This window comes from Culex quinquefasciatus, chromosome 3 (assembly GCF_015732765.1).
Source record: "Culex quinquefasciatus strain JHB chromosome 3, VPISU_Cqui_1.0_pri_paternal, whole genome shotgun sequence".
NCBI classification, from domain to species: Eukaryota; Metazoa; Arthropoda; class Insecta; order Diptera; family Culicidae; genus Culex; species Culex quinquefasciatus.
In genome coordinates, this window is record NC_051863.1 from 31,398,982 (window position 1) to 31,421,254 (window position 22,273).

The window sequence follows — 22,273 nt, forward strand, 5'->3', positions numbered from 1 at the left end:
TCTCCAGAGCTAACACCTTCCAAATGCCCATGCGAGTTATAAGCATGTATAGAATGTTAATCTAAAAATACATGGAAACAACTCAATTTGTAAGAAGCGGCCGCGTGGTCCGATTTGGTTGGTTGCACACATACACAGCTGAGATCGGCTTTCAAAGTAAATATTTCTAGACATTGACATAAGGTGTGAAAGGGAGATTTCTTGAGTGGGGCCACTAAAAAAAACAAAAAAAAATAAACCTTATTTTCTTGAAAGAAAGTTTAACAATCTCTGCAGAAAAATACAGGGTGGTTAAATCTTCGCGATTTTCGCGGATTTCGCGGAAATCTAAATTGCTCTCACCTAGCAGGATTTAGATGAATTGGGTACTAAAGTCCTATGTCAATTATTATGTACAACGGTAAAAAACACGATTAAAAACCATTTCTGATCACTTTTTTTCATTTTAATGCAAATTTTTTTTTTTTGACAAGACAACATTTTTTCGATGGATCAACTATGGTCCCCTTGGAACGAGCTGTCAAGTAGGAGCTTTTCTGTCAAGAAGGACCGCGAGGTTAATTTTTCAAAATTGATTTAAAAATCCATTTTAAACTCTTTGTGCTCGTACAAAGGGTCATTGTACTCAGAAAAATAAGCTTTATCGCTGTAAACAATAATATCAGCAATCTATGCTTCATTTTAGGACCCAATTTGCGTTCTTTCTTCTGGAAATACTAGATTAAGACAAACATTTTCACTAGCCATCGAAATCTACGTTGTATTCTTGAAGATAGACCCACAGGAACATTCAACAGAAATCCGCGAAATCCGCGCCGCGAAAATCGCGAAATCCGCGAAGATTTTTAACCACCCTGAAAATATAATTTAACAATCTCTGCAGAAAAAAATAGCAAAGAAATTTCAATATCCCTTTGCCCAACATCCCCTAAAACCCTAAATCGAAGCATTCCACGACGACCGGCAACACTTCGCCAAACGTCAGCTCTTCAAGCAAGATCGCGAAATTCAACATCAAAACACGCGTGTGACCATCCGCGAGCGGCGCAGCAAAAATCTGAATCACCTCCGTCGAACTCGCGACACCATGGTCCAGATCGAAGAGTCCAAAATCGCCGACATCGGCCGCGTCCTCAACGACAAGGACCGCCCACTCAAGGAGCGCTTCCGGGCGCTCTTCACGCTGAAAAACATCGGCGGCCCGAAGGCACTGGCGAGCATCGAAAGCTGCTTCGACGATGAATCCGCACTGCTGAAGCACGAGCTGGCTTACTGTCTGGGGCAGATGCAGGACCGAGCGGCGATCCCGATACTGGCCAAGGTGCTCGAGGACGTTAAGCAGGAGCCGATGGTGCGACATGAGGCTGGTGAGTTGGTTTGGACTTTTTGAACGCGTGATAAAGGTTTTGGATTGTCGATTTTTTTTAGCGGAAGCTTTGGGGGCTATCGGAGCATCGGAGGTTGAGGACATTTTGGTCAAGTATTCAAAGGATCCTGTGGTGGAGGTGGCTGAAACGTGTGAAATTGCCTTGGGGCGCGTACGTTGGCTGCAGAACCAGGAGCAGGGCTTTGTCGATAACAATCCGTACGCGTCGGTTGATCCTACGCCACCGGCCGTTACGAACAGCGTGGAAGAGCTGCAGCGAACGCTGCTGGACGAGACAGACTCGCTGTTTAACCGGTATCGTGCCATGTTCAGTTTGAGAAATTTGCGAACGCAAGAATCGGTCCTGGCGCTGGCTTCCGGGCTGAAGGGCAAAAGTGCACTGTTCCGTCACGAGGTGGCCTTCGTGCTGGGCCAACTTCAGGAGGAGTGCAGCGTACCGTTTCTGGCGGAAAACCTGCGCGACGCGTCCGAGAACGAAATGGTCCGGCACGAGTGTGCCGAGGCGTTGGGAGCGATCGCCACCGAGGAGTGCACCAAGATTTTGAACGAGTATTTGGCCGACGAGAAGCGCGTCGTCAAGGAAAGCTGCGAGGTGGCGCTGGACATGTGTGAGTACGAGAACAGTCCCGAGTTTCAGTACGCGGACACGCTGACGAAGGTGTCGCACTGAAGTGCGCGGTTGTTATTCCTTTTTATTTACACAGAATGGATTGTGATACCGGAAAATACAGACACTGATGGAACGTTTAAGCCCGAAGAGTATATATTTTATCTTGTCCGTGGGTAAGCAAATATCACAATCACAATTTGAAAAGAAGAAACAGCGCTACACAGCTAGAAACATGGAGTTGATTCATCAAAAGCCATAAAACACGTAGATAAAGCTCTTCACTTCTTCTTGGAGCGCCTCTTGGAGGAACCCTTGGGCACTTCCAGCGAGGCGCCCTCGATTTCCTCCTTCAATTCGGAGGCTTCGATTTTGTTCTTGGCCTCCAGGTAGAACATGAGATCACGTACTTGCTCTTTCAGCTCGGTCACCTCCTGCTCCTTTTCGGTGCACTTTTTCTCCAGCGCCGAGAATTTGCTCTGCCACGAGGATTGGTTCGCCTGGAGCGTTTTGCCAAACTGCTGCTCCTCGGACAGCTCCTTCATAACGGTGGTCATTCTGTACGGGGGAGTGATTAGTTAGATCGAACGCCAAAATAAAGCCTTTTGATACTTACTTCGCCGATAGCTGGTTCACTTTCTTCTCCAGCGTCGTTTTCTCCTTGCCCAGTGCTTGAAGTTTCCCTTCCAAGGTGGCATTTTTCTTCTTGATTTGCTCCGCTTCCTGGGCTAGCTTTTGCTTTTCGCCCAAAATGCTCGACTCCATCCGGATCAGCTTGTCCTCGTAGTATTCACGCTGGGCGTCCAGCTGGGAGGTGAGCAGATAGGTGAACTCCAGCTGCATCGAGTCGATTTTCTCTTCTCCGTCGTTACCGGGAGATTGGGTCGCGACCAGTTTGCCGTCGGACTTGCTTTGTAGAAGCCGGTGCACGAAGTTATCTCCGGCGTAATCCCAAACTCGATTCGTTCCCAGTTGCAGGGCGTACGTGTGATTGGTTGAGCGGTAATGGGACGCCGCGTGACCTCCCTGATACCGACCACACCCGACGTGTCCGCAAATCAAGCAAATCCAGAGCGCTTCCGTGCCTTCACACTCCATACATACGGAAGTTTCCGCGAGTTCTGGCGTTTGGATGCAACGACACACCGGACAGGTCGAGTCGCCCCACTTTATGAGACACCCGGCGTGGAACGCGTGGTTGCACAGGATGGTCAACACGCCGTCGACGCTCTCGTCCATTCGCTCCAGGCAAACCGGACAGGTCGGCAGTTCGGTATGACCCTGCGGGGCCAGCCCATCATCGCCAAACTCCACACCGGACACCCAAACGGCGTGACACAGCGAGTCCGGCTCCAAACTGTTGTACGGCGCCCCGTTGAACGTCTGGTAGAACTCGACGGCCGCCTCAACGCAACGGAACTCCAACAGGACCATAAACTGGTTGGGGGAACCGTCCCGTAGAATGCGCACATGCTGGATGACCGAGTGGCACGGCGCAATGAAATTCAGAATGTCGTGACAGTTGAGCGACGACGGAACCGCAATCAGACAAATTGTCCGCGAAAGATCGTCCGTCCGATCGGCTCGTTCGCTGCAAAAAAGGTAGAAAGGCAGTTGTTAGCCAACAAAAAAACAAGACCACTGCGCAATGCCAAAAGAATTCGATGATGATCCTCGTTTACATAACACCGCACCACTCACTTCCGCTTGTACAGATGCAGGATGCCCTTGGTCACCTCGACGAACGGGTTGCCAGAGAAGAACGCAATCTCGCCCGGGAACTCCTGCGCGGACAGGGGCGGCGGCGGCGGCATTTCGTCCATCGGGGTCTGCTCGCGGGAACTCTTCGGCAGCACCCCGCGCGACTCGTCCGAGTCCAGCCGGTTCCGGTAGGACTCGATGGTGATCTTCTTGGGCTTGCGTTGGCCCCGCATGTCGCGCTGCAGTCGCGGGTTGGTCGGATGTTCCGTCGAGACGGCACCGGCCGAATCTAGCGAAAATAGTGGGGGAGATTCAACGTTGTACAACCAGACGACAGCTGGGCAATCGATCGAATTAAGTCCGCTTACCATTGTCCCCGTCGGTGGCACTCATTGCGCCGTTTTCGTCGTAAACGATTTCGATTTTAAGCAAGCACGGCGAAACCAGTACAGACATTTAGAATGCTCATGCGGAAGTTGATATTTTTAGCTAAAATTCTACAGTTCAAACACGCAATTTAGCTTCGCGAGTCACAACAATCTTAAAATTTTCTTCCTCAACACAAAAAACTATCAACAAAGAACAAAAATATCGTGAAAATTGCATTTGCCAAAACAACAAACGATGACGTTTGCGCTGCGCAGTGACAGCTGGGAAGCAAGGTGGTGAAACTGAAGGTGGCGTTTGGGAAAATGCTTCTCGTTTGTCGCGGATAGGCCCTTTCGAAAAGAGTTTTGTTGTTGTTTTAAAAACACGTCAGTGAAATTCAGAACTTTTCCTAAAAGTTAAGTTTAAACAAGTTTTAAAAGTTAATTTAAAATGCTTTTATACAGATTTTTGACAGTTCTTCTGACGAGTTTTGTTATCGAAACGGGTTCGGTTTCCGGAGATGAAGTAGCTTCCAAAAACGCCGAAAACAAGCTGATAATAACTGATAAAATTTGTATCCTTTTGTTTTATATTTAATAAAAAAAATGTGTTATGTGGATGAATAGGGATCCAAATCTTAAAAATACATAGAAATATACAAATCTAACTATGATAAATAAATAAAAAAATTAATGTCGGTTTAAGATCATTAAAACTTGTCCTTAACAGAAAACCCTAAGATTCCAACATATTTGTGCGTAAGCGCGAAGAACACAAATTGGTGGTGAAGCATCTTCTCTCAACAGAAGACTATGCCAAAAGATTCGATCTGCTGAAGCTTGCCTTGAAGGAAATTATCCGGGTAATGTTTCTCTAATTCCATTAAAAACTTATCTAATAAACTAATAATTTCCTTAAATTTCAGGTCATCCAAGAAGACGGAGAAAACTTACGCAACAACGAGTTAGCCGAGGGATCCGCGTTTCCAAAAAACCCCGAGTTGGTCGATTCGTTAGCGCGATATCTGGAAAACACGTGCTTCTTCGGCGAGCTCGTGCTACACATTCCGGACATGTCCTACCGGATACTGAAGGGCGTCGATGGATGGCGCGACCTCTTGATCCGGGCACTCGAGTACACGCGCAGTTTCGTTAACATCCTGGACCAGAAATCGCTGGAAATGTTGGGACTTTTGGAGCAGGAGATAGACGAGGGTAAACGGACGGACAGTTACGTGAATCCCTACCGGGAACGTGCCAACGAATCTTCCAAGAGCAAGGAGACCAAGAAGAAAAAGAAGGCCAACATCAAGAAGGGACCGCAGCTGTCGGGAGGAGCAAAGACTGAACTTTAAAGCAAGTAGGTGCCTCGTTTATTTCATTCAAAATCTTATATATTTTACATTTAATCGTAAGTCTATGATACCGTTATAAATTGAAAATAATCCGAACCTCCCTGACCACAACTACTGTGCCCGAATGCCCGTTTAGCTTTCGCGCATGTTCGGCGCCCCAAGCTGTCCCATCGCGACCATCTTTCCGTAGCCTCCGCGGCCCAGATCGTGATCCTGGCGGTACTCGTCGCGCACCTGTCCGCCCGTTTTTCCCCGTCCGTACTGCCGTCCCTCGACGAAGCCCGCGTCCCAGTCGACACGCACGATCCGATCGTCCAGCCGGGTTCCGTTGATGTACCGCATCGCGTACTCGGAATCTATCCGCGCGTAATATTCCACGAAGCAAAAGCCGCACGGGGTCTTCTTGAACTTGTCCAGTCCCATCACGATGCGCCGGATGTCGCCGCAGCGCGAAAACAGCTCGTGAATTTGCTCCTCCGTGGTGTAGAAGCTCAGGTTACCGATGTACAGCGTGGACGAGTTCCGCAGGAGGCGTTCCTGCTCGTGTCGGGAGCCCTGGAAGAGGTCGCTTTCTAGAAATTTCGCTCTCGTTGAAGAAAGTGGAAGCAACTTACCTTAAAATGTTGGTCCCGGTACTTGCTGAGCGCAACCGACGGAGTGTGCACGGATGTCATTTCCGCTGAGATCGGACAGCAAAACTCTGGCGAATTTGACCAAATTTACACGATTTTTTGGAAATTTTTATCGGACAAGCCGCGTTTGTTTACCGTTTCTGACTGAAGTTTTTTAGTGGCTTGTCTGAACTGTCAAAAATTGTGATGGCGATTACAGCGCCACTTGCTTGCGTTGGTGGTTGAAACCAAAATAATACATTAGGGCATCTCCAGCGCTGGGGTGCAAATCAAATTTGGCTCATGAATACCGAGATCAAATTTGCCACCTTGAAAAAACTCCGTCATCCCCACCGCTAGGGTAGCAAATTTTCCACCGAAACAATCCCACCGCGGGGGGCAAATATGGGTTTTTATCATTTTTTGCTCTCGTTTACCTTCAAAATCAATAATTATGTGTTGATTCATGCCTAGAAATGCTAAAAGTTCATTAAACTTTTTAATCCTATTGAAAATTTCAAAGAATTTCAATTTTCGAAAATGTCGAAAGTTAAACCATTTGCTACCCGATTTGATTCCAACCTAATTTGCTTTCGAGTTTGCCCCCGAGTCTCCCACCGCGCGTAGCAAAGCAAGTATCAAATTTGATCTCAAGTTCATCTGTAGAAGAAAAATATGTGTCGGTACCTGTCGGGTACTCATTTTCTGATACCCGACAAGTACCGGCAAGCCGAGTTTTGAATGCGTGTTTCGGAGATTTTCTATGCCTGCTCTTGTGGGTGACTCAAAAATTCAAAAAATTCAAAAATTCAAAGATTTAAAAATTCAAAATTCAAGAATTCAATTTTTTTTTAAATTCAAAATTTCAAAAATTCAAAATCTCAAAAATTCAAAAATTCAGAAATTCAAAAATTTAAAAATTCAAAAATTCGAAAATTTAAAAAAATAAAAATTTAAAAATTCAAAAATTCAAAAATTTAAAAATTTAGAAATTTAGAAATTCAAAAATTCAAAAATTCAAAACTTCAAAAATTTAAAAATTCAAAAATAAAAAATTCCAAAATTTATTTTTTTTTTACTTTTACAAAATTTTAATTTAAAAAAAATAATATAACCCCCCCCCCCCCCTCGACCTGGACCAGAGTCGAGGGACATAAACTTCAAAAAATATTTGCAACGGCCTAAATTATTTTTTTATTTTTCCTATTATTTTTTAAATTTTTTAAATTTTTAATTTTTTTTAAATTTTTTAAATTTTTTAAATTTATTAATTTTTTTAATTTTTTTAAATTTTTTAAACTTTTTTAAATTTTTTAAATTTTTTTTAAATTTTTTAAATTTTTTTTAGATTTTTTAAATTTTTTAATTTTTTTAAACTTTTTAAATTTTTTAAATTTTTTAAATTAAAAAAAATCCGTGATTGATTCGATTTTCCGTGCATAATTCCATTTAATTAATTTAATTTTTAATTTTTCAATTTTTTTGAATTTTTTTAATTTTTAAAAATTTTTAAATTTTTAAATTTCTTTAATTTTTTTAATTTTTTTAATTTTTTTAATTTTTTTAATTTTTTTAATTTTTTTAAATTTTTTTAATTTTTTAAATTTATTAAATTTTTTAAATTTTTAAATTTTTTTTAGCTTTTTTAACTTTTTAAATTTTTTAATTGTTTAATTTTTTTAAACTTTTTAAATTTTTTAAATTAAAAAAAATCCGTGCTTGATTCGATTTTCCGTGCATAATTCCATTTGATGCGGTAGCAAACAGGCAGAATACCGGGTAGCAAAGTGAAATTCCGAAGAACTGAGAGCAAATTTGCTACCGCGACAGGTACCGCGATGGGGTTGACGTCGGGTGCAAATTAGCTTTGCTTCGATGTTTGCACCCAGCGCTGGAGATGCACTTAGAGACACGGAAAGAAAGCCCACGGTAGGTCTTTTCAAAATTAGGCTCTATTCTTTTGAATTTTTAAATTAAATTCCTGAGAAAAAGTCTAGAGTTTTTTTTATTAGGTCCTATAAACATATGAAAGACAATAGTTTATTGGTCCTTTTAAAAAAAAAAAAACTCTGGAAGTGAAGATTTTTTTAAGGAGCTATTACACTATAGCATACGACAAGCAAACAAACAAACTTTTTGAGAGTTTGGCAGTTTGCCTGCTCTGTTTTTTGCTTGCATTTGCAGAAACGTCAGCCTGACTACATTGGGCTTTGTTTGCTAGTTTGGTAAACTGTAAAACAAAAAAAAAGTGCAAGTTTGTTTGTTTGTTTGCCATAGTGCAATAGCTTCTTGACGAAACGTGTAACATTTGCCCTATTTTGAACTTTTTTGGGGTAAACGATCAAAAAAGTGGATACCAGGATGGTTCCATAACAATAACGCTACATTTGTATTGGTTTGACAGTTCTTTGAAGCCTCCTGGTTTGTTTGCTTGCCATAGTCTTATAGCTTCTTTGGCCCATTTACATAGTTTTGCTTGAACTCAACTTGAAAAGGGCATCGCTACTACAGATTGTCTAGGGAAACAGATTGGGCAATGTTTCTGGACACCAAACGCGCTGGACACCAAACGCCCTTTACGCCCAGCAAAACTGGCAGTGTTGCAAGCGCAAAACGTACGTTGCCAGTGCCTGTTTATTTTTCATTAGCCAGTCTGTTTCCCTAGACAGTATGTAATCGCTACCGCAGGTAGCAATCGGGTTGCTATTTTCGTATTCTATGCATTTCTCAAATTAAAAAAAAACACAACATATTATTCTGAATTTTGGAAGAGGGTTTACAAAAAGTATTCAGTTTATTGCATTTCTTGATAACACGTCGTGACTTTCAATATGAAACTCGTTTCTATCACATCACCTTTCAACGTTGCTGCTGAGCGGACTTATTAAATGAGAAACCTTTTATCGATGAGCGTCTTTTTGGCGAGATTATTTTTAAGCACGTAGTTCATCACAATCTCGAATGCCTTGTAGACGACACCCACGACCACAGTTGCCCACAGGTAGTCGTTGGTGAGCAACACAACCAAGATGAACAGGGCAAGCTCGAGCTGGAAGAAAATGGACTCATTGCCGTAAAACAGAACCTGGTCGAACGAGTGACCGTTGTCGATGTAGAACACGCCCTTGTCTGAAATTTGGGGGTGGTATTAGAATAAAATACAGAAAGATTTGCAAAGATTTCACTAACTGTCGGTAACGTAGCTTTGGAATTCACAATCTAGCACGTTTTCCAGAATACTTCGTTCCTGAATGATGTAGTCCAAATCTTTTAGAGCCTGAAAGATGATATTTTTTTTAAATTTAGACTATTTTTCAGAATGGTTTAATCTCACGTGATCCACGAACGCAGCGAAGAATCTGTTCACATTGTAGTACGTCAGTATAGTCTTTTCAAAGTTGAACTCAAAGTGTCCTCCCGGGCCGCTTATCACACCCGAATTGCTCAGCTTGGCGCTGCCAACCAGGTGCGTTTGATTGAGGTGTTGATGCGGTCCAAAGTTGGAGTTCCGCAGTGGTGCGATCAGCTTGTCGTAGAAAGCGCGTAGATTTTTTGGCACTAAAATCGAGTAGGTTTGCTGCTCGGAACCGGGAAGCAGGCCGCGGTTTCCGCACAGGTTGTCCTCTTCCCGCTTGAACTGCAGAATCATCGAGCACATGTCGGTGTCGGAAAATCCGTGCGGTGATCTGCCGTGGATGTAAAAGCCGTACGACTCCATGCAGAGAATGAACACGGATATGTTGGCGAGCGACGCCACGTCGATAAACTGCTGCAGCGCGTTATCGATGAACCGCTCGTAGATGAGAAAGTTGTATACTCGTTGAGCGAAGTAAATCGCTCCGTAGATCAGAATCCCAACGGCAATTTTGAGCACTTTATCGTCATCACCGAGGTATTCTTCATTTTGGCTGATGTGAAGTCTGGAACTTCGCGACGACCAGTGCCCGAATCCGAACAGAAAGAAGACCGTGATGAGCAGGACCACGTGGGCAAACATGGAGATTTTGCGCTTCGTCGCAAGTTCCTGCCACTCGTTCGCGATGAAGTAATTCCTCCAGGCCGATACGCTGTCGCAGGTTGGACGTGTCTGCTAGAATTTGAACATTTAACATGCAGTCCAAATGAATTGAGGTTTTCGTACTGACCGTTGCACTGGAAGTTATCGAGGGAGTGTCCAGATGCGTCCGCTGCATCCCAATGTCCAAAATTTTAGGTCGTTCCCAGTCGATGAAGAATATGTCGATACCGGCCATTAGGGCGAAAGCGCGTAGCAACTTGAGCAGCTGGAATACAAATGGTCAATCTTTATTTATTTATTTTTTAAAATTAAGTCGAGAATTCTCAAAAAGGCTATTCTATTATCTGAAAATTACTACAATTATATTTTTAAATGGAGCATTTCCATTCGAGCAGTTTTTGCTTTTTTCTACAATGTATTCCTTATTGTAAGGTATGCACTTCGGAAGAAACCAGTCAAGAAAAAATTCAAATGGGCAGCAGCGGTAGCGAAAGCAAGCCAGAGAGGGTGAAGAAAAGCCCCAAGAAAACGTTTCCTCTCTTTTGTCCTGCCGTTCGTAAAGCTGTTTCTTGACCCCTTTCCTTCCGATCTGCAGACAAGCCTTAGGGCATCTCCACCGCAGAGATCTAATTGCGTGGCAAACCTATCGGTTGGATCCCCAGTTTTAGCTTTGCTCCGTAGCTAATACACGTTTTCGCACCGCTGGGAGCTAATTTGGCTACCGAATCAAGCCCACCGCGGGGATCTAATTTATTCATTTTCAAATTCTAGCCGTTTTGTTGATCGAAATCAATAAAAATACATTCTAGCATGATAGAACATGCTTCCAATTACATTATATGTCCTAATTGTTTGCTTACATCAATAAAATATCATTTTCAATTTTTTAAAAGTGTTCATCCGATTTGCTCCCGACATGTTTGCATCCCAACTTTCCCACCGCGGGTAGCAAAGCTAAAGCTGAATTAGCCTTCGAGTTCATTCAGCGAAGAAAAAGTTCATCGGGGATCCGTCGAGTAGCCAAGATAGGTGCTCGAGAAGTCCCCGAGCTGCCGGTGGCTAATTTTTTCAGCAATTTTTTGAATTATTTGTATTTGTTTTGGTTGAAGATGCATTTATTTTGAATATCAAATTTGATGGAATATTAAAGAAATCAATAATTCAGTTCAAAACGATTTTGTTAAATTGAAAAGTTGTGGAATTTATATATTTTTTTTATTTTTTAAATAAAAAAAAATCAACCACATATATTAATATAAGCAAATCATTACCGAAAATTTAAACATGAATGTCCAAAATTTAAAAATAACTAAACTGATTTGAACATTTTTGAATTATGTATAAAATTCAAATATATATATCAAGCGAAACAATGTAATTGGTCCAATGTGAGTTTGTAAACAAAGGGTGTATCTTGCTCACGTCAGTGAGGAGTAAGAAAAAATTACGAATACGTTTATTTTTATTATTTATTTTTTTCATTTCATTTAAAAATATTTTGAATGGTTGTACCGTAAAGGCTGATACGCAGATCCGAAGGAACGCAAAACTCCATATAAAAAAACCCAAGAAACGGTCAGGGAAAGGGTCACGAAAAGATTTTTCTTAAGCGGTACGCAGCATAAACGAAAAGTGGCGTTTAACGTTTCTTCGCGCGGTGCTTGTTTGCAATATGTTCTGATGAAAAAATCGCAGAATTGGAATTTTCTTTTTTAATAATCTTGTATTTGATATAATAATATTTAAAATCCCCGCCGAATCTCAAAATGAAGAATTTTGAAATTAAAAGGACAGATATAGTTTTTTGGTAGAAATGGATTAAAAAAAGAAGTTGTCTTTATAGCTGTCGGCCACTATTGCTAGTACCAATCAGCAACCTCTGGATTGTGAGTCCATTGCGCTGTACAATTTTTTCAATTTCGGGACGGGATCGAAATTAGGTAAAATTTACAAATTTACGAAAAACCCGAAATTCTAATATCAAAAACACAATTTTTATCAAAAATAAAAAAAAATGAATTCAAAATCAGGAATTTGAAAATTGAAGAATTTGAGAATTTAGGAATTTAAGAATTTAAGAATTTAAGAATTTAAGAATTTAAGAATTTAAGAATTTAAGAATTTAAGAATTTAAGAATTTAAGAATTTAAGAATTTAAGAATTTAAGAATTTAAGAATTTAAGAATTTAAGAATTTAAGAATTTAAGAATTTAAGAATTTAAGAATTTAAGAATTTAAGAATTTAAGAATTTAAGAATTTAAGAATTTAAGAATTTAAGAATTTAAGAATTTAAGAATTTAAGAATTTAAGAATTTAAGAATTTAAGAATTTAAGAATTTAAGAATTTAAGAATTTAAGAATTTAAGAATTTAAGAATTTAAGAATTTAAGAATTTAAGAATTTAAGAATTTAAGAATTTAAGAATTTAAGAATTTAAGAATTTAAGAATTTAAGAATTTAAGAATTTAAGAATTTAAGAATTTAAGAATTTAAGAATTTAAGAATTTAAGAATTTAAGAATTTAAGAATTTAAGAATTTAAGAATTTAAGAATTTAAGAATTTAAGAATTTAAGAATTTAAGAATTTAAGAATTTAAGAATTTAAGAATTTAAGAATTTAAGAATTTAAGAATTTAAGAATTTAAGAATTTAAGAATTTAAGAATTTAAGAATTTAAGAATTTAAGAATTTAAGATCAGAATTGAGTACTAAAGCCATATTTAAATTTTTATGTGCAACTGTAAAAAACACGATTAAAAACCATTTCTGATCACTCACGCAGAAAAATAAGGCATATTTGAATCAACAAAACGTTTTGTTGATTTGAAAATCATTATTTTTGTTGAATCAACGCTAAACGTCAAAGCAGCTTTTTCGAAACAACAAAAGACTTTTGTGGAATTGAGAAAATCAAGGTTTGTTTCAACGCAAAATCGGCGTTGATTATATTCAACAAAAATTTTGTTGATTCAAACCTCGTACAGGCTGATTCTACAAAACATTTTTCTGCGTGGTGTTTTTTTATTTTAATGCAAATTTTTTTTTGACAAGACAACATTTTTTCGATGGATCAATTATGGTCCCTTTGGAACGAGCTGTCAAGTAGGAGCTTTTCTGTCAAGAAGGACCGCGAGGTAAATTTTTCAAAATTGATTTAAAAATCCATTTTAAATTCATTGTGGTCGTACTCAGAAAAATAAGCTTTATCGCTGTAAACAATAATATCAGCAATCTATGCATCATTTTAGGACCCAATTGCTCGGATTGCTTGTTTTCAAATCCGTTTTGGCTTATTTAAAATGTTTTGCTTGAATTTTGCTTTTTACTCAATACAAATGACTTATCTCTTGCATGTCTGGCACTAGATCGACAATGCGTTGACCAAAATTAATCAAACACAGCCCCAATATAACCTAAAAAACAAAACTGCATCACCCCAGATTACCAAAAGTCATTTTTCATGCGTGAACTTGCAGCACGGGAGGGAAAATATCTCCAAACTCGAAGAATTGAAATCTAAAAATCAATCATCACTCCTAATGTAAACATTAGGATGTAACAAAAATAACTTTTTGGCGGGCATTCAGGGATTTGTTCCGGTGGGCATACTGAGCCTAAATCCCAAATATGAGCTTGATTGGACGTAACAGGAGCTGGCGCTCCGCCCTTCAATTTTAAATGGGATTTAACCCGTAAAATAAGATTTTTTCAAAAATGTCACTTTTTGAGGCATTTTGGTTTACCAATGTTTGGCGTATAGGCCAGATCCTTGCGCATCTTTTGGTATATATAACATCGAAGTTTGGAGCATCCTGGAGCTCGGTACAGACCTACAAAGTTTGGCATATTTTCGAAAAATCGGTCCCGGCAAAATCAAATGGCGTCTCGGGCGTCGCGAGGTGCGACGCATATCTTTTTTGCCGGGGCCGATTTTTCGAAAAAATGCCAAACTTTGAAGGTCTGTACCGAGCTCCAGGATGCTCCAAACTTCAATGTTATATATACCAAAAGATGCGCAAGGATCTGGCCTATACGCCAGTGATGTTTTTGGTAAACGCATTGGTGGCCAAAATGCCTCAAAAAGTGACATTTTTGAAAAAAATCTTATTTTACGGGTTAAATCCCATTTAAAATTGAAGGGCGGAGCGCCAGCTCCTGTTACGTCCAATCAAGCTCATATTTGGGATTTAGGCTCAGTATGCCCACCTGAACAAACCCCTGAATGCCCGCCAAAAAGTCATTTTTGTTACACTCTAGTAAACATTTACTGACGTGAGCAGGATAAACTCTTTGTTTACAAACTCACATTGACCCAATTACATTGTTTCGCTTGAAAAAAACATTCCGTCAGACGATTTGCTCCCGGTAGATCCCGGAGCTAACCTGAGTTTTGTTTAGATTCGGATGAACACGGATGAACTCGAACCTAAATTAGCTCTCGCATAAGTACCGCGGTGGGCTTGACGTGGGTGCCAAATTAGCTTTGCAACGCAATTAGGTCCCTGCGGTGGAGATGCCCTTATGGGAGAACTGTCAAAAACTGCTCGACTGCGGGTGCTCCATTGCATAAAAAGAAAAAAAATAGAAAATTTTCTCAACCTTTTGAAAATATTTTTTGCATGGGTGCTTTTCCTTCAAAAAAATAGCCAACAAACTAGCCAACAAATTACTATTATACTATATACAGAAAAATATAGAAATTTTTGATGGTAAATCAAATTTTTCATCCTGGAATGAATCGCTGATGAAATTAAATTCTTGGAGGCAGTGTGTTAGTCAGTGATTTAACTTTATGTGATAAAAAGTGAAATAAAAAATCCAGATTTTTTCCGTGTACAATCAACCCCCGGTCCCACTGAGAATTTTGGCTCGAGCTTCGATCTGACTCGGAATCGAGCCTGAATCGAGTCGAGGCTCGAGCCAAAATTGGGTACTAAAGCCATATGTCAGTTTATATTTACAACGATAAAAAAACACGATCAAAAACGATTTCTGATAACTTTTTTTTTTTTTTCATTTTAATGCAAAAAATAATTATGGCAAGACAACATTTTTTCGATGGACCAACTATGGTCCCCTTGGAATGAGCTGTCAAGTGAGAACTTTTCTGTCAAGAAGGACCGCGAGGTTAATTTTTCAAAATTGATTTAAACATCCATTTTAAACTCTTTGTGGTCGTACAAAGGGTCAATGTACTCAGAAAAATAAGCTTTATCGCTATAAAAATTAATATCAGCAATCCAAGCTTCATTTTAGGACCCAATTGTCAGTGGGTTGGTAGGTCATATTTTTGTTGACATTTTTTAGCTTGTTCGTTGGTTTGACAAAGTCAAATTAAAAAGTGACGAACTGTCACTTTTTAAACGGTGCTCACGCACACTATCAAAACAAACGTTTGAAAGTGTGTGTGAACTCCGTGTAAAAGGAGTGTCAAAATAAAAAGTGACCCCGTTCGTTTGACAATAGTTGGTGTCAAAACATCGGGGTTTGATTGTACAATGACCCTTTGTACGACCGCAAAGGATTTAGAATAGAGCATTCTACGTGCGTATGTATTGCGTGTACATACACGAAATTAAAGGCAAGTTAAATTTTGTCCGGCCAGCAAAATCAAATGGTGCACTAGTGTGCGTACGCGAAATGGCATAAAGCTCTATGTAGCACCCGCAGTCGAGCAGCTTTTGACAGTTCGCTCCATAAGAAATACATTGTGGAAAAAAAACAAAAACTGCTCGAATGGAAGTGCTCCATTGATTTTTAAATCAATGAACTTTTCCGAAGACACCAAATCAATCAGAAAATCCCTTCTCAAGATACAATTTTTCGAAAAACCCTCCTGGTTCCCGATGCCATGAACTTTGTTCACGCGAACTCAAGTTGAACGCCCGTTCAAAATGCTACCTTACCTTGAAACTAAACGCCAGATAGACGAAAATCTCCAGCGCGCTTCCCACCTCGACCGGAAGCAGCATTTTAACGTTCTGTTGCGTTTTGTACGTGACGAACACGTGCAGCGCCACGATTACCGTTACGGCGAGCAGCGCGGTGGCCACATTCGAACACAGGTACACGACAAAGTTGGCGAAGATCTCCATATCGTAGTACAGCTTATTCTGGCGGAGTTTGTGGCAGAACGTTTGAAACAGGGTCATCGTGAACGCCAGCAGGATGAAGATTGGCAGGAGGATCTGGAAAGGATGGAAGATTGTTGAGCTCTAGTTGAAAAAATGTAAAATTGAAGATGATTACCTCCAGTAACGAATCGAAGCTGTACTTTTTACTGAACGTTACGTGAAACTCGAACTCCACCAACCCGTCGAAGAACGTTTCCGGTTGGGACGTGTTCACCATTTGATACTCGATTTTCAGTAGCGGAACCGCTATTCGATTCGGGTTCTTCTCGTGATCCGGGTGCAGTCGAATATCCAGCTCAATCCGCTTGGCATACCGAACAAAGTGATACTTTTCACCCAAGGGGTCCTCGTCGTACAGCTTGCCCTTATAGTTCTCATTCAGTCCCGATAGGGCGTCCACCATTAGGAAGCGCCTCACTAGTTGCCACTTTTCCGGATCCGGATGGTCGTTGTGGGAAAAGGCCTTCCGCGCCAAAACTGGAACCGCCCGGAGCAGCCGAGCCTTCTGGTCGTAATAGTCCGCGTACAGGTTGAAAAATCTCGGTTCGCCGAAATCGGCCAACAGTTGACGCAAGCTGACCCGGCATCGCCGGTGGTAACTCTGGCCAAATCGAATCCGCTGCTCTTGGCTGCCCGAGTAACGTTCGCACAGGTTCAGGTCGGCCAGGTGCATCGGCTGGTAGCTCCTCAGGTGGCCATACAAATCATAGCCGATGAGGGTGAAGTTTATCGTGTTGTTTATCTGTGTACAGGACGGATACGGAAACCGCAGAAGGAAATTGGGTTAACAATTTGTCCGTGATACGCGGTATGGTGGGGTTACATTAAGTGGGGTTGAGAATAAGAACGTGGGGGCACTTTAACAGAAGTAGGCCTCCGTGATATGGTCGTCAGGCCGCCACGTGGATTGCCAGTGACATTAGCATTTTTATGGGCTTGACCGATTTACAATTGCGGTCCCCCCATTAGGGCTTTGTTTTGTGGTGCAGCGGTAAAGGTCGAGAAAGGAAGATTGTTTGGAAAAAGTGCACTTGCCCGCGTGTTATGAGTTGCGTTTTGCATAAGATTAAGATTAAATCTAAAATAATTATTTTTGATTTTCTGCTATAAATTGAAACAGCCAGTAATTAGATTTTTTTTTACTTTTTTTGTTGCATTTAAAAACATGTAATACTTATTTTACTTTTAAATGTCCTCACCTTTTCAAAGTATTTGTTTGCGTTTTTACAAAATTTAATTTTGCAACGTTTTTTTTTACAAAATACATAAACAATATTTATAAAAAAAGTATTTCCTATAAAAAAGAATATATAATTAGGTTTTACGCCGACCCGAGGATAAAAATTTGACAGCTTGGCTGCACTGTTTACTTTTTTTGCAGGTGTGTCTCAGTAAAAATGTGTGTGCGTGTGCGCTCTTGACGTCACGATGTAAAACCTAATATGGGTCAAATTTGAACTGTTTTTAGTTTCTACCCCGCCGGTTGGTCAAGGTCAAACTAAAGAGTGACGAACTGTCACTTTTTAAAAAGGACTCAAAAAAAAGTTAGATAGTATGTGTGAGCTCTGTATAAAAAGGGTATGTGTCAAACTAAAAAGTGATTCCGTTCATTTGACAACATTTGGTATCAAATCATCGGGGTTTCAGTGTAGTTGAATATTTGCTACCGAGAAATTAAAAAAAATAGATGTGAGCCGGTAACATGGAGTGAAACTTTCGCAGCTGTCGTGGAAAACTTCACAGCAGCTTGACAAAAAGTTTAACTCCATGTTGCACTTTTAATTTCTCGATAACCCGGTCATAGACATTTCTAGCAGTGATAGTTCTGCTGGAATCCTGCTAGAATGCCAGAATTCTGTTTGAATTTTACTTGAAAATTTTGTCAGAGCCGAGATTATAGCAAAATCTGTCAAAAATGACGTTATTTTCGCCAAACCGTTTTGAGGCGAGTGTGATTACCAAGGTTGTTGATCGATACAATTATTGTCGAAAATATTATCGTCTAACGATAACGACGGGACGATAACTATAATCTATCGTTATTTTGATAATTGTTTCGGCGATAATCTTATCGCCGATAATGGACGTCGTACGATAACTAGATTTAAAAATCTTTCTAAAATCTGGAGTTTTTTTTTTTAAAGGTCCTATAAACCAAATTTTAATTTTTTGCTTTTTGGGTGTTTTTAGAACCGCCTTGAGTCAAGGGTGTTCAAAAACACCCAAAAAGCAAAAAAATAAAATTTGGTTTATAGGACCTTTTCAACAAAACTCCAGAAATCGACTTTATTCAAACATATCATGTTAAATTTCAATATTTTCACTAAGAATATATTTTTTGAAATTGTAGTAAGTTTCAAAATATTATTACTCAAAATTGTTCATAAAATACCGTATTTTTTTGAAAGTACTTAAATTTTCAAAATTTGCTAACGGGTATCAAACGAAGTGAAATTGACAAAATATTTTTTCAAGAAAACCTGAAATTTTCAAAATTTGCAATATTGGAATAAAACAAAGCAAAATTTGTAATGCATTTTCACATTGATAGGGATTTTTTTTCGGAAAATACTAAAATTTTCACAGAATACCGTATTTTTTCGAAAGTACTCAAATTTACATTATCTGCAATATGGGTATCAAACGAAGCGAAATTTGGTTTGGTATCTTAGAATTTTCTTTTGTAAAAAAAACAAAATTTTTAACAAATTTTTACGTTTTTTTGAAAATACTCAAATTTTTTTTTCAACATGGGTATAAAACGATGCGAATTATGTTCCACATTATCAGACTTTTTCATAAAAAAAAACTTGAAATTTCACAAAATTCCGTATTTTTTCGAAAGTTTTCAGATTTTCATAATTGAAATATGGGTATCAAACGAAGCAAAATTTTAAATGCATTTTTTTTGTAAAACACCAAAAATTTTCCTAAAATACCACATCTAAAAAAATCTATTGAATAGGTCCTATAAACATATGAAAGACAATAGTTTATAGGACCATTCAAAAAAAACTCTAGATATTTTCTATAGAACATGGGTAAATTTTCACATTATGTGTCTTTTTTCATAACAAATCGATTTTTTTTTGAAAGTGCAAAAAAAAAAACATTTTTGCAATATTGGTATCGAATAAAGCGAAATTTTGTATCCTTTTCGCTTTATTATTTTTTAAATTACAGAAAAATCACAAAATACCGTATTTTTCGAAAATACTCCAAATTTCATTATATGCAATACGGGTATCTAATGAATCTAACAATCTTGTACACCCTAATAAAAAATCACGATTGGCTATGTCGTTATCCCACTTTTTCATACGATTTTTTGTGTTCAATCCATATAACTCTTTTTATGGTTCTAGTACCTGAACTCAAAAATTCGTATGAAAGAGTGGGATAACGAACTCAGCCAATCATGATTTTTATTTAAAGTTTTTATGGATCTAGTTTTAAAAATGCTGCAAACATGTTCTACGCATAAAAATATCACTTCAGGTAAATGAGATATCATCACCATCACGTGATCATTTCTCGAAGCTATAATTTCACCATGTCTTCTACTCGCAGTCCCAGTCGACTTTTTAGAAACTCATTGGCTCTGCAGATTGAACCATCCATCATCTAATTTATTAAAAATTACCGGCAAAATCTCTTAGTGCTATAAATGAAAACTGTACTAAAGTTTGGAAATGGACTTTTCATAATATTGCATATTTGATGTTGATTTTAAATCGAATAGTTTGAAATAAAAATAAGAATTCAAAGGTTTTCAAAGTTAAGAATATCTACGCGTCCACAACCTTTCCAAACTTCCGGTGGGTCACCACCGTACCGATTTTTTACTTCATTCATAAGAAGTTGCGTGTTTGCTTGAGTTGGTCATTCTGGCCACGTGACCACACGATTGTTGGGGCCGGGCTATTCTAGAACATGGGGCTTCCACTTCATGTCAAGCGGTGCTAATTCGAGTGTTTTAATGATTTACCTTTATGCGGCGGCGGTGGGAAAATGTATTCGTTAAAAAAAGGAAAGACGGACGGTCCTTTCCAGCGGGGGAAATCTCTAATTAGCACCAGAGTGACTTCATCGGTTGTATTTTTTGTTGTTGTTGTGGTGATATTTACAGGAAAAATAAAAACAGGCACTTGCATCCAAGCGCAATTATCAAGCTCACAGGATGGGGCACTCATGGCTGAATTATTCAGAGATACTCATCGCGTCAGGTTAATAGCAGCACTATTGAGGGGTTTGAACCTCGAATGCAGTCAGACTATAAGACATGACCACATATCAGGGGTGGTGGGTGTTGGGTCAGTGCATGCCCAGCATTGACCTTCGTAATCAATCCATTTGAAGAGTTATTGTTGTTTACAAGTTGAATGCGTTTCTATATGCAATCATTGTGTTATTATTTTATTACAATTACACGGAGAAAAAAGAGTTCCCAAAATCGTGAACAAGCGTTCATGAAAATGAGAACCTCGAACAAAGTGTTCAAATCCCATGGTACGATTTCGAAAAACGTACCATGAAATTTGAACACTTTGTTCGTGGTTCTCATTTTCATGAACGCTTGTTCACGATTTTGGGAACTCTTTTTTCTCCGTGTAGCGAGTTTTGCTTTTAATGTTTAAAATCGATTATCCTGGAGGACATCTTCAACATAAAAGTTCTACTTTTCAGCACTGAAATGGGTGCTTAAAAGTTTAACTTTTTAGTACTTGTGTTGAAATGTTATACTTTTCGATATTGTTTTGGTTGTATCAGTGAATTGACTAAACACATAGACAATTGACTTAAAATTCCATTCAAAGGGTGTTTTCGGAATTGCAAAAAATGTTGTTTGGAGCTTGTTGCAAAACTTGATTTACTCAACACTCGTCGTATTTATCCAACTCGGTAAACCTCGTTAGATAAATGTACGACTCGCGCTGAAAATAGTAGTTTATGCAACAAGTTGCAAAAAGAAGATTTTTTCAGCACGAGTTGTACATTTATCCAACGAGGTTTACCGAGTTGGATAAATACGACGAGTGCTGAAAAAATCAAGTTTTGCAACGAGTTGCTTACAACATTTTTTGCAATTCCGAAAAACGCTTATTTCATGGAATTTCATGTCAAACATTCATGTGTTTAGTAAATTCATCGTTCAAAACAAAACAATATTGAAAAATGTTACTTTTCGATACTAGTGCTGAAAAGTTCAACTTTTCAGCACCCATTTCAGTGCTGAAAAGTAGAACTTTTCAGCACTGTTTTTGAAATGTATTAATTTTCCATTCTGTTATTTTTGGTAGGGAAAAGTAGGCCGTTTCGTTTCTCCAGAAGGGCAGGAAAAGTTGACAGTTTCACAGTGGAATTGCAAAAAAACAATTTTTGCAACTTGTCACTTTTTACACGGGACTCACACATACTATCAAACAAAACGTTTGGTAGTAAGTGTTAGCTCTGTGTAATGAGGGTGTCAAACTAAAAAGTGACTCCGTCCGTTTGACAACAATTGGTGTCAAGCCAACGGGGTTTCAGTGTAAAGCTTTATTTTCAATTATCGGAAAACTTAAATTTCAAATAAAATCCAATCGTTGTTCGTTCTGAATAAATAATTTGATTTTTTCAAGAATTTTTTATTTAAATGTGCAAAGAATTTCTCTCTTCAAACATTTGAAAAAATAGGCGTAAAAAAATGTAATCTTATCAAAAAGAATTTTTCAATAAAAAAAAAATAATGATTTTTCTTTGCCTTATTTTTTTATTGGTGAGCTTCAGTATGACCCCTAAACTAAGCTTAAGTGCATTTTATTTTAAATTTGACTTTAATGGGGTCGCGTATCTGTGATTTGATGTTTAAAAGAAGAAAAAGAAAAAAAACGAAAAAATATTTTTTTGTTCGTCATTCGATTATCCAAAGTCCCATAATCTGGACTGTATCGTAAAGCTTTCGGTTTCTTTTCAAAGAAAAATTGTTTTTGTTTCTACTCTTAACGTGAAGACTTCCATCATTGCCACGGTTTTTCGTTCAAAGATATAAATTTTGGATCGCTGTCAATATTTTGACAAGAGAAGAAGAAGGAATACAAATTGTTTAGAA

At 38.8% G+C, this 22,273-nt stretch overlaps 5 protein-coding genes across 7 annotated transcripts in view; 2 read left to right on the plus strand and 3 right to left on the minus strand.

Annotated features, from left to right (window-relative positions):
• The first annotated feature begins 963 nt into the window (after positions 1–963).
• Positions 964–2,144, plus strand: LOC6034970 (deoxyhypusine hydroxylase). The gene is made up of 2 exons (XM_001845174.2): positions 964–1,367; positions 1,429–2,144. Exons 1-2 carry the CDS (start codon positions 1,088–1,090, stop codon positions 2,055–2,057), a joined length of 909 nt encoding a protein of 302 aa, XP_001845226.2. The 5' UTR covers positions 964–1,087; the 3' UTR covers positions 2,058–2,144.
• Positions 2,128–4,306, minus strand: LOC6034969 (BRCA1-associated protein). Its single transcript, XM_001845173.2, has 4 exons — positions 4,064–4,306; positions 3,696–3,984; positions 2,611–3,585; positions 2,128–2,552 (listed from the first exon to the last, which is right to left on the minus strand). The coding sequence occupies exons 1-4, from the start codon at positions 4,149–4,151 to the stop codon at positions 2,276–2,278; spliced, it is 1,629 nt and encodes a 542-aa protein (XP_001845225.2). The 5' UTR covers positions 4,152–4,306; the 3' UTR covers positions 2,128–2,275.
• A 112-nt stretch (positions 4,307–4,418) lies between these two features.
• Positions 4,419–5,475, plus strand: LOC6034968 (coiled-coil domain-containing protein 134). The gene is made up of 3 exons (XM_038262164.1): positions 4,419–4,638; positions 4,805–4,926; positions 4,990–5,475. The coding sequence occupies exons 1-3, from the start codon at positions 4,515–4,517 to the stop codon at positions 5,416–5,418; spliced, it is 675 nt and encodes a 224-aa protein (XP_038118092.1). The 5' UTR covers positions 4,419–4,514; the 3' UTR covers positions 5,419–5,475.
• Positions 5,414–6,227, minus strand: LOC6034967 (nuclear cap-binding protein subunit 2). Its single transcript, XM_001845171.2, has 2 exons — positions 6,033–6,227; positions 5,414–5,973 (listed from the first exon to the last, which is right to left on the minus strand). The coding sequence occupies exons 1-2, from the start codon at positions 6,090–6,092 to the stop codon at positions 5,551–5,553; spliced, it is 483 nt and encodes a 160-aa protein (XP_001845223.1). The 5' UTR covers positions 6,093–6,227; the 3' UTR covers positions 5,414–5,550.
• A 2,554-nt stretch (positions 6,228–8,781) lies between these two features.
• LOC6034965 (meckelin) overlaps positions 8,782–22,273 on the minus strand; it is a 34,220-nt gene continuing 20,728 nt past the window's right edge. For 2 of the 3 annotated variants that reach the window (XM_038264080.1, XM_038264083.1), the window contains exons 3-8: positions 16,298–16,924; positions 15,955–16,236; positions 10,175–10,312; positions 9,364–10,119; positions 9,219–9,306; positions 8,782–9,158 (exon numbers count right to left, since the gene is read on the minus strand). In XM_038264080.1, coding sequence (XP_038120008.1) covers positions 8,914–9,158; positions 9,219–9,306; positions 9,364–10,119; positions 10,175–10,312; positions 15,955–16,236; positions 16,298–16,924 — 2,136 coding nt within the window. In that variant the 3' untranslated portion in view covers positions 8,782–8,913. The remainder of the gene's footprint in view (positions 9,159–9,218; positions 9,307–9,363; positions 10,120–10,174; positions 10,313–15,954; positions 16,237–16,297; positions 16,925–22,273) is intronic. The other variant, XM_038264081.1, reaches the window with a different exon arrangement.